Source organism: Poecilia latipinna, unplaced genomic scaffold, assembly GCF_001443285.1.
Source record: "Poecilia latipinna isolate Pla-1442-1.1 unplaced genomic scaffold, P_latipinna-1.0 Scaffold3439, whole genome shotgun sequence".
In the NCBI taxonomy this organism is placed as follows: domain Eukaryota; kingdom Metazoa; phylum Chordata; class Actinopteri; order Cyprinodontiformes; family Poeciliidae; genus Poecilia; species Poecilia latipinna.
The window spans coordinates 33,357-44,218 of record NW_015116055.1 but is presented as its reverse complement, the minus strand read 5'-3'; the positions used below and the strand labels follow the sequence as shown (position 1 = coordinate 44,218).

General features: G+C 39.1%; 1 protein-coding gene across 2 annotated transcripts in view; it reads right to left on the bottom strand.

Moving 5' to 3' along the window:
• Positions 1–2,755: 2,755 nt before the first annotated feature.
• The window catches only part of LOC106940975 (cAMP-dependent protein kinase catalytic subunit PRKX-like), a 29,407-nt gene continuing 21,300 nt past the window's right edge, over positions 2,756–10,862 (bottom strand). For both annotated transcript variants that reach the window (XM_015023876.1, XM_015023875.1), the window contains exons 3-5: positions 7,917–8,085; positions 6,653–6,916; positions 2,756–3,009 (exon numbers count right to left, since the gene is read on the bottom strand). In XM_015023876.1, the coding sequence (XP_014879362.1) occupies positions 2,940–3,009; positions 6,653–6,916; positions 7,917–8,085 (503 nt within the window). In that variant the 3' untranslated portion in view covers positions 2,756–2,939. The remainder of the gene's footprint in view (positions 3,010–6,652; positions 6,917–7,916; positions 8,086–10,862) is intronic.

The following is a 10,862-nucleotide window of genomic DNA, read 5'->3' as shown; positions in this document are numbered from 1 at the left end:
ATGTGTGGTGTCTAAGTCATAAGTCAGTGCCTCACCAGCAATGAACCTCACCGCACGTCACTGGGGGAAAGATTCCTTTAAAATTTAGAAGCATACTTTCTTATTGCTTGCTTTGAAAGCTGTGCTGTCGCTCATAAAACCCCAGCATGTTTGCAGATATTCTCTGCTATCCTTCAAAATGATGTTTCTGTGAGAGAGGGATTCAATATGATCACAGAACTAAGGATCTGTGGACAAGCAGGATTCAGAATGTGAGTGCAGAGTTTTGAGGGCGAGCTGTATCACAATTAAGGTAGAAAATATAGAAATTTTTCTCTTACGCTGGAAATTAATGCCTGCACATTTCAAAAGGTTTTCTGTATCAACAAAGATTTTCAGTTTTCTTTGAAGTCTGACCAGTTGATTCAGATGTTGACTGCTATGATTTATTCAGAACCACAACACAAACAAAAGCAAACAGTGCTGCTTGATAGAGGTAGTAATTTGTACAAAAAAAAAAAAAAAATCAATTCATAAACAGAGTTGTTTTGGATGATGGCTCGGCATGCTTTTAATAACTCATCGAGTGAACAAACTTATTCACATGTAATTTTAATTGGTTTTATTTAATGGAAACACTGCAGCTGTGAAATTACGAATTTTTTGACAATAGCGGAATATCGACAACATTTTGGGCACAATGGAAATGCAGCTAGTCTTGCAACAAATCTGAAGAGGCCTTTGGCTAAACACTGTTGCTTCATGACCCTGTTGTAACATTTTAACACCTCAATATTCAGAGAAAATATTCCAATATTCTGTCATCTGTCCTGGATGACAGAAACAGTTGTTGGCAAGCACTGCTAATCAATCTCATTGGCTCTTCCTGCTCCACTTTAACTCTCCATCTGTCCATATTGTCAAGAATATAAGAGATCCTTGTGATCAATGGAAGCTCTCTCTGTGGTCCTGTTCTATGGTCCTGTGAACACCACACTCCTGCCTGTTCCATGTGACCTGGCTCCACCACATGCTCCAACACCATGAGACCAGTAGGACCTCAGCCATGGTGGGAGTAAACAGGTCTGGGGCTTCTCACAATGAAACACAAATGAATGTAGGAGGCAAAACAAGTAGTGAACAACAACTGAAGCATGTCTGGCAGGCGTGAGGAGGGAGGAAAACAGGGAAATCTGAAGTGGATGATGTGCTGCTGACAGGAGCTGTGCATGCAGAACAAACATGCAGGGCTCTCTGTGAAAGCGGCTGCTCCTCTGATGAAGAGCACTTGGCCCTGTGCCAGCCCTTCATCGTCTGCCACCAATATCACCTGGGTAATGACCTCTTTTGGCTAGTTGCCATGGTGACGGTAATTTGCATGGAAATAATGCTGGTCCTGGTGAAGGATGAGGGGGGCTGCTGATGTCATGGGGAATAAAGTGTGGGTGTGGGCTGGGCCGAAATGAGACACGAATGAGCTGAGGCTGTTTAGCATGGTGCCAGCAGTCTGCCAGCAGGGGTCACTGTGGCAGCACTGAATTGCCTCCTCCAGGTGTTCCTCCTCTCTATGGCTCTTCTGCTGCCCTCCATTTATATAAGTGGGTCACTTGAACATCAGAAAGTTATCTACTCCCCATCTGTTTGCTCCCCCGGTCTGGTAGAAAATGTAATCTTACTCCATTATGTTTACATGTCAGCTGGGGTCAGTGCACCGTCTCATCTGCTCCCCTGTGAATCTTTTCTCCTGTGATGAGGCCACACTCATTCTTCCTCTAATTTACCTAATGACATGAGTTTGTCCTGAAGTGACATGGCTGAGTGTTTGCTGGAGAGGATCGTTTTCAAGGACACTGAACACAAACTACAGACCACTTCAATTTAAAAACATATTATGATTTCAACCTGATTCATGTCTTGAGAAGATTAATGAAAATATTCATAGTGCTGGAGGAGTTTTCATCCTGTGGCACCAGTTGATCCAAAGCAGCGGAAGCTTGTAGATCAAGCTGACCTGCAGCAGACAGAATCCTGAAGACGCCTTTTTTCTGCAACTGGTGGAGCTGTGTACCAATATCTCCTCTCACAGATCTGAATCTGTAAGTGTCTAGCAATTTGATTTTGAGTTTTAGTCACGATTCAATTCAGAACCAATTTTTCTATTCAAACAGTTTAGAGATTCTGTTTAGATTATGTGACTGATAAGAGAAAAACAGCGTAAACAAATAGTACATTTACTTAAAACAATTCTATAAAGTTCCAAACCGTTTCAAATTCCATCAGTTTATATTGAAGCAAGAATAATTTGTGCATAAAATCCTGTCACTTAGATTACCAGTATTACACACGTGGACAATATTGTTGGTACCCCTCGGTTAATGAAAGAAAAACCTACAACGGTCACAGAAATAACTTGAATCTGACAAAGGTAATAATAAAAATAATACAAATTTTATGATAGTGAACACAAGACACTTGCATCGCTTTTCTAGCATGCTTCAACAAAATGATTTAAAAAATAAACTCATGAAACAGGCCTGAACAAAAATGATGGTACCCTTAACTTAATATTTTGTTGCACAACCTTTTGAGGCAATCACTGCAATCAAATAATTCTGGTAACTGTCAATGAGACTTCTGCACCTCTCAGCAGGTATTTTGGTTTATTCCATACAAACCTGTAGAGCTGTTCAAAAACATCAGATCAGGAACTATGTGCTTTTGTATGTATAATGTTTCCCAAAGCAACATCCCATGAAAGAAAATGTATCCATATTTCTGGCAAAAGTTTTGTGTTGTTTTAATATAAAATCTAACAACAAAGACAAGATGTTGGTTCATTGAAAGGACAACAATTTTCTACAGTAAATACTTAACAAAAATTACAGGCTGCCTTTTTTAAGTGTCTTGTCCACGACCCAATCCACTGGTTACAGGATGAACTCCTCCCTCCTAAGCTACCATCACTCCCGACAACATCTGCTCCACATTCTGAGGGAACTTGTTTGAAGAGAAGACACAAGATGCTTGGAACTGAAGCAGAAGCAGAGACAGATATTCACTGCTCTGTTAAATGTGACAAATAGTAGAAAAGCCCCATAAATCACTTTAAGCTGAAACTTTGGCTGTATTTCAAGGGAACTTATAACTGATATTGATGGAGTGGAAGTTGGCTGAGACAGCAAGTCTGATGGCATCTATTTTATAATGAGAACTCAACACATTCAGTGTTTCTAGAACGTAGCTGATGAGAATCTGAAATGATTAAATACATCCACATTTTCAAAGGGCTGTTGTTTCTCTTCTTAGCTTGATAACATTTATGTTATTGGAACACATTATTGATGATACTTAAACACCAACAATAGAGTCAAATTGTACAAAATATAATTAAAATAAATATTGTTTTTGCATGTTAGTTAAATCCTAATTAAGTCAGCAGACAGTGAATCTTAAAGCAAGCTATGTAAGCAAGCTCACATTTAAAAGCAAAAGATATTAAAAGAAACATAGTCCAAACAAATACAATATTTGCAAGGAACACATTGATATGAAAAAAAGACCTGTTTGTGATTGGCTGGTTTTGTCAAGCTGCAGAGTCAAACATGTGCCAACAGACATACAGAGTCAGAGTGACGGTGATGGTCACTCCAAAACATTGACTTTGTTGTCCTTAAGTCATTTGTAGCTAACTTGGACATATGCTGATGCTTATTGTCGTTTTGGAAGACCAATTACTGTCTAAGCTTTGAAATCGTGGCTGATGTCTTAAGTTGTTTTTATATTTTCATTCAATTATCTTTTCTCATGATGCCATTTACTTTGTAAAGGGCAACAGAATAACATCTCAAAACATGTTGCTGCCACCACCGTGTTTAACAGTTGGGGTGGTGTCTTGAGGCTTGCAAGCTTCAACGTTTTTACTCCAAATGTAACAATCGTCAATATGCCTGAACACAACATAACAGTTTTAACTTTATTTGAGTTGCTGCATAAAATACAGTCACAGGTTGACCTCCATTTAACTCAAATGTTGTGAATTAAACAGGTCACAAAGACATGAGCTTCCCCAACATGCTTAAAGGAATATTTATTATAGCATATCTAAACTTGCATATTTCTAGAAAGTTATATAACATTCTTTCTCATTGTGGCATTCATTGGACATGATTGATTTTCCTAAATGATCTAAAACAGGAAGGTTTAGTTTGATTAAATGTCAGGTCAGTGAATATTTTATATTTTCAAGATTTTTACCTTTTCTGGTCCTATAATAGTACTTGCCCTTTAAATAATAGCAGGAAACTGCTGATTGTACTTGGCAACCTCGAGTCTAAAACACACAACCTTCCTTATGCACTTCTTTTAAGTTCACCGCCTTCCTTTTTAGTGTCTCCACAGCATTCATATGACTGAAGACATTCTGGCTAGTGCAACTTGAGAAAAATGTAAAGAATGAGAACAAACTGGGTGACGATGACAGCTGCTGCTGCTGCTTTCTACTGACAATCAATCAGACTTCCAACACCCTGAGCCGAGAACTGAGTAACCTCAGTTGGCATTCATCAGCTGCCCCACACACTGCTGATGGAGAGCTGAGAAAGGCTGTGTCACAATCCAGTAACATCTCTGTGTACTAAAACAGTCAGCTATCTGTCCTCACCCTACACACAGTCACACACTCCTCCTTATACCTTTTGTTCCACCTACTGATCCTCCCAGTTACCCTTTGCAAGCCCTGCTGTATCTGAGTGGTGATGTAAACTGACAGTGGATGAAGGGTTACATACAGAACTATGTTCGGTGTTAAAGACAGAGTAACAATGTCGACCAAGCATTCAGAGTGAATAGAGCCATTCTGTGAGGACACTATATTCAGAAGTGATGTATGAAAAGCAGCAACAAAGGAAGCTTTCACATGCTGTCTTGTTGCTGGTAACAACCTTGACTCAACTACTCTGACAACTGCAGTGATGCCGTCCAGTATGACAGAAGACTTCAGCCTCCAAACTCTGGTCTTTTTACATGCAAGATGAAATAACACACTATTTCTTTTTTTTTTCTCACTGTCCAGGACAACCCAGGTGATGTTTTCATGACTTCATAAGCTTCTGTCGCCTCAAAACGCCAACCTAACGATGAAGAACGGAGGTGGAAGCCTCATACTGCACAAGGGATTGGTACACTTCATCAGCCAGGAAGCAAAACTCTGAAAATAAATGTGACTTTCAAGTGGATAATGTCCTTCAGCATACAACCAGATTAGTCACAAAATGACTTAAGGGCAACCAAATCCAACAATTGTACCAAATACTGGCAACATTTCTGAAAACGTTGGCATTAGACGTAAAAATAAATCTCTACCATTTAGCAAACAGAAAAATATTGATATATCTTTTTATCATTTATCTTGATAAATTTCTTATTATGGTAAAAATTAAAGTATTTCCTTATAAATTCCAATTAATGAAGGTTTGGGATTCTGTTCGGATTATTAGTTTTGCTATTTTCTCCACTGTTTGTTCAATGAAGGCATCAATAAACATTGATTTGCCTGTGTGCAGTTTAGTGATACAAATAGCACTTCTTTAGGAAAGAAGCACATAACATGTCACTTCTGTGACTTGTGTTTTTCAAGAGCATTATTAGTGTTGGTGGGGCTATGATTGCAGTCACAGCCATGCACTTACCTGAAAAAGAAGTAGCTACTTCGTAGTCACTTATTGTTATCATAATAATGCCACAAAAGTTTGTCATAACACTTCAAGTCCATATCGCCCACCTCCAATATACATATTCATCACACTTGTAAATGTGCCAGATAGACTGCAAACACTGGGTTGTTTGTCAAGCACAACATTTTGCTGATCAAACAAATCAGGGTTTTCACTAATAAGCCAGCTGTTTCCCAGCCTCCTCACTCACCCAGTGTAAACATTAATATGCATTAATATGCCTTTAATAAAAAAAAAAAAAAAAAAAACATGTATGGCCAAACCAAACCCAAGTCAAAAAGCTTGTGTATTTAAAAAACCTGAAATATAAGGAATCGAGAGATCATAAAAGCAATGAAATGTCCCTGTCTGGTTTAGAATCCAATTCAAAAACCAAAATAGTCAACAACTGAAACAAAGTCAGATATTTAGATGTTATGGTTTTTCATAACTTAATTTTTTGTTTTCTCATCCAGACCTATGAAATATTAAAACCAGGTTTCAAACGTATCAAAACTGCATGAGGATCAACTGGAAGGGCTACTATGACTATGACTACTTCTCAGATTATTGTGATTTTTTGATGGTGATGGTGGTAGAGTTTGCCCCGGAGTTGGAGCTACAGTCCAGTGGCATGCCACCATCAGTATGCAAATGTGTGTGTGTGTGTGTGTGTGTGTGTGTGAGAATAACTGAATGTTGTGTGCAGCACAACATTCAGTTGTGCTCTGTGTTTTAGTAGAACTTTTAGTAAGTCCTATTGAAACACAGAGGAAGCAGGTTGACCTTAGCTTACTGTTCTGTAAAGTTTTTCATATAAGAATATCATCAGGAGGAGTGAAAAATAAGATAATTTACCCAGTTAACCCATCACATGAGACCTTCTTCTAAACCAAAGATCACCACCTGCTGATGACATTCTTTATTATTTTATACATATATGGATTCTTTATGTCTCTTACCTATCAGATAGCTTCTTAGCAAAGCCAAAGTCAGTAAGGCGGATATGTCCCTCACTGTCCAGCAGGATGTTCTCAGGCTTCAGGTCTCTGTAGACTATTTCTTTAGAGTGAAGGTACTCAATGGCGCATACAATCTCAGAGGTGTAGAAGAGGCCTGTGGCATTGCTGAATCGCCCGCGACTGCGTAGGTAGCTGAAGAGCTCTCCACCTGGGACGTAGTCCATCAGCATGTAGAGGAAGCGATCGTCATGGTGAGTCCAGAAGCTGTCGGAAAATGTCAAGGCTGATTATGCAGTTAGGGGGTAAAGTGCTGTCTGATGAGAGATGAAATCAGATTAGATCAGAGGGTTACACCCAACTGTGGAGGAGGAAATAGATAACAGCTCTCAACTCTATGCAGCATAAAATGACCTAACCAAATGTTAACTCCTAAAAAAAAAAAAAAAAAAAAAAACTTCTGACAAACTGTCATGTCTGATGCAGACAAGTCATCTTAGCACCAGGTAACACAGAGCACCAAATACATTTGTTCATAAGGACACAACCTGTCATCTGCAGTGAAAATTGCCCATGTTCTGACCAGAGATGCAGCGACCTGATATTAATAACTGTATTGGTCCCGATAACTGAAAACAGTGTAGATGGGGTATCGTGACAATGTGCCCCATCCATAAGGGCAAATCTATTCAGTCTAATTCTATGCTTCGTATTCTGTCTGACATCATGATTTTATTATTTATTTATTTTACATTACATTTAGAATTTCTAACTGCACTTTCTGAGCCATTTGAAAAAAAGTGTGTTGGTTTATGTTTTCATGTTTGACCAAGGTAGGCAGTTTCAGTCAGTTTCTTTATTATTTAATTGATATTGGCTGTTATACTCCTAATTGCACTGACTGAACAAATTAAAGTTGTTGTTTCTACTTTGTTAGCTTGTGAAGCTATTAATGTATTTAAGTGTGTTGTACTGGTGCAGAGTTAAATAAATGTGTAGTCCTGTACATTTATATCTGACTTTAAAAAAATACATCACATCAGATAAAAATATTGAAGTGGTGTCGGCCGACACTGAACCTCAGATATCTGTATCATACATTTAAAAAGTGGATTGGTGTATCAATAGTTATGATCGCAGCTGATTTTGTATTGGTGCAAAAATGTTTTAGAATTCTTCATTATGTGTTCCATCGGACTGTACTCCAGCTGCTGCTTTGTTCATGAAGCAGTTTGCCTGAGATGTGATGTGCTGGGAGTGGACTCACAGCCTGATGAGAAAAGGGTGGCTGATTTCTGTCAGCACCTCCTTCTCGTTGTGGACGTGCTGCTCCTGCTTCAGCCGGATCACGTCAGAAATCTTCATCTGTTTTAGTGCAAAGAAGGCCTTGCTTTTCTTGTCCTTGACAAGGAAGACTCGACCAAAAGTCCCAGTTCCTGAGGTAGAGAGGGAGAGAAGATTATTACATTGGAGCTTTACAGAATAGAATAGAAAAAAAATGGACTTTATTGCCCCCTAGGGGACTTCAGGATATGAGTGCATAGGAGCAGCTGCCGAAATAGACAATAAATACACACAACATAAATATAAACAGCTAAAAGAAAAAAAAGTAAACAACCTAGACTACATACACAGCAGTTTAAAACAACAAAACAAGTTATTATACACCTTCCATGTCTCAGTGTACCATCTACTTAAAAATTAGATTCTAAATTTTGAAGGGGGTGGGAACAAAGGAATATTTAAAATGGTTCCTTTCCTCACCAGATCCAATATGGGATCTGGTGAAACAGTATAGCAAAAAGAAAAATCTGAAAAGTGTGGAAGACAAAAAAATCGTTTTCAGTTCCTGATACTCCAATACTCCCAACGAAACCAAATGGCTCAGCAAATAAGAATGCACTTACATGAGTGATTTCAGCTCAGTATAAATAGTGCTACAAAATAAAAAGAGCAAAGAGGAAAACCGCAAACATGAGACCGAAGCTGAACCTTTTGGTCCTAAATGCCAAAAAGTTCTTGGTGAAGTTGGAATTATAGATGAAAGACCTCATTTCACTGAATCTTGGTATATTTAGCTATAATTTCATAAATTATTCATCAAAAAGAAAAAGTAGTACTTAAAAATAATACAATCAAATGTTTTTTTTTTCACTTTACAAGCAATAATAGAAAATAGATGGACCAATATAATCCTTGATATTATCACTTTTATCATTTTTGAAATAAATAATGCCCTATATGGTATTAAAATATTAAGTCTCTATTATCTGTCCCTACATGTCAGTGCCAGTACTCAGATCTAGTACAAGGTGAATGTATCTTAAGCATTTGCCAGTGATTGTGTTAATGTTTAACACAGAAAGTAGTTGAGTGTTGTTCTTCTTTGTGATGTCACTGTGAAGATTAAGGAATCACCCATTCTCTGCTGAAATGATAAACAGCTTCTTTATGAATGCAGACACAATCTGCCTGCAGGGCACCATTTCACTGTAATCTCTGTCTATATTACTTATAGACTGATGGAACCCTGCTCTTGGTGTACATCTCAGTAATATAGCCTTTCATTGTTTCGTACGAAGTGGGGACAATAATAGTATCACAGATGATGCTGACATCAAGTTTTGAACACCTATCATAGGAGAAAAAGAAGAAGTAACACTAAATATGAGGATGTAACTCCGAGCTCAGCCTTCACCGATGCTAAATGTGCTCTGCAGGGTTGCTGTTGTTCTTGTAATAAGAAATAACATTCATGTGTCAGTAGGGATGGGGAAGACAATAGAAGATAGCGTTTTCAGACAGCGGGAGTGAGCAGACTGAGTGGTGTCAGGTCACCGTGAAATGGTGAAGCAGGGAGAGTGGGCAGTAATGGCTGCACATTCAGCAGGCACAGAAACAAGTGTCCTCCCAAAGTACAATCATTTGTGCTGCCTCGCCTCGGCTTCTTGTTGTTTTCCTTCCAAAGATGGAGAGAGGCATCTGGCATTTCAATCCTGTGGAGCTGATAAGCACCAAGGGAAGCATTAGCGGTGGACGACAACATGTGACATAACAGCTACACTCAATCCCAAATATGCTGCCTGTCTTCTTCTTCTATACTAATAATCAACCTTTGTCTCAGGTCTACTGTTGCCACAGCAACAACATCAGCAGTCTAAAGCTGCAGTTAAGTGAATCCTTAATATGACAGCTTTTAGGAATGAAAGGACACTGTTCTTCTTTGGCTGACATTTGTAGTAGACATGATGCACAGTTTCTGTGGACATGTAGAAAGGTGAAAGAAACTCTACGGGTGGAACGATACCAAAGGAACCCAATACTAGATTCACCAAAAGAGGTACAGTGGAGAGGAGCTCTTCTCTCTAATGGAGAGCAGTGAAGTGTACTAGCTAACCCTACATACCCATGTCATGCATAGCAACAAACCAGTTCACATCGGAAAGTGTGTTTAACAAGGTTAACAATGTGATGGATGACAGAAAGGAAAACATGAAGTACCGGCATCCTCTTTGTGAGGTTAGAAATCACACAGCCACTTCCTCATCTAAAAGCCTCTTCAGAGAGAAGGTGCCTTAAGAGATATGAACCTGGATAGCAGTGGCCTCAAACTGCTTTCCTCAAGGGCCAGATTCCTCCAACTTTAGATGACTCCCTTGTCCAACCCGCTTTAGTTAAATGAGTGAAACTGCCTCAATAACATGCAGTCACGCTCTACACAGCTCTTCTAATGAGCTAGTAATATTGGAACCAGGGGTGCTGAAGCAAAGAGAAATCTAAAAGTTGCAGGACACTGGCCATTGAGGACTGGACTTTGAGATCACTTCTCCTTGTTCAGCCCAAACTAGTTGGGGCCTGCCATAGCAATGCATATGGAGAGCAGAGACTTGCATATGGGAGTCACTGCTCTCCCTATGCAACGCATGGCAGGCACCTGTTGTTCTACACCCAATAGAATGTCTCTTTATTATTATAGTTTATTTTTCTTCCGTCACCGTTAATGCGGCCCGTACCCTGCGTGCACACCTACAAAAGTGGTATCAAAACGTTCAGCTTGATCCCGAGAAGGGAGCTATTACTTTTAGTGGGATTCTGAGTTAAAATGACGACATTATCTTCAATGAATGAGACAGTGTCTCACAGAATCAGTAATCTTTCTCTCTGAAACACACACACAGCATAGTGGATTTCTTGAATTCACCGATGCTATATC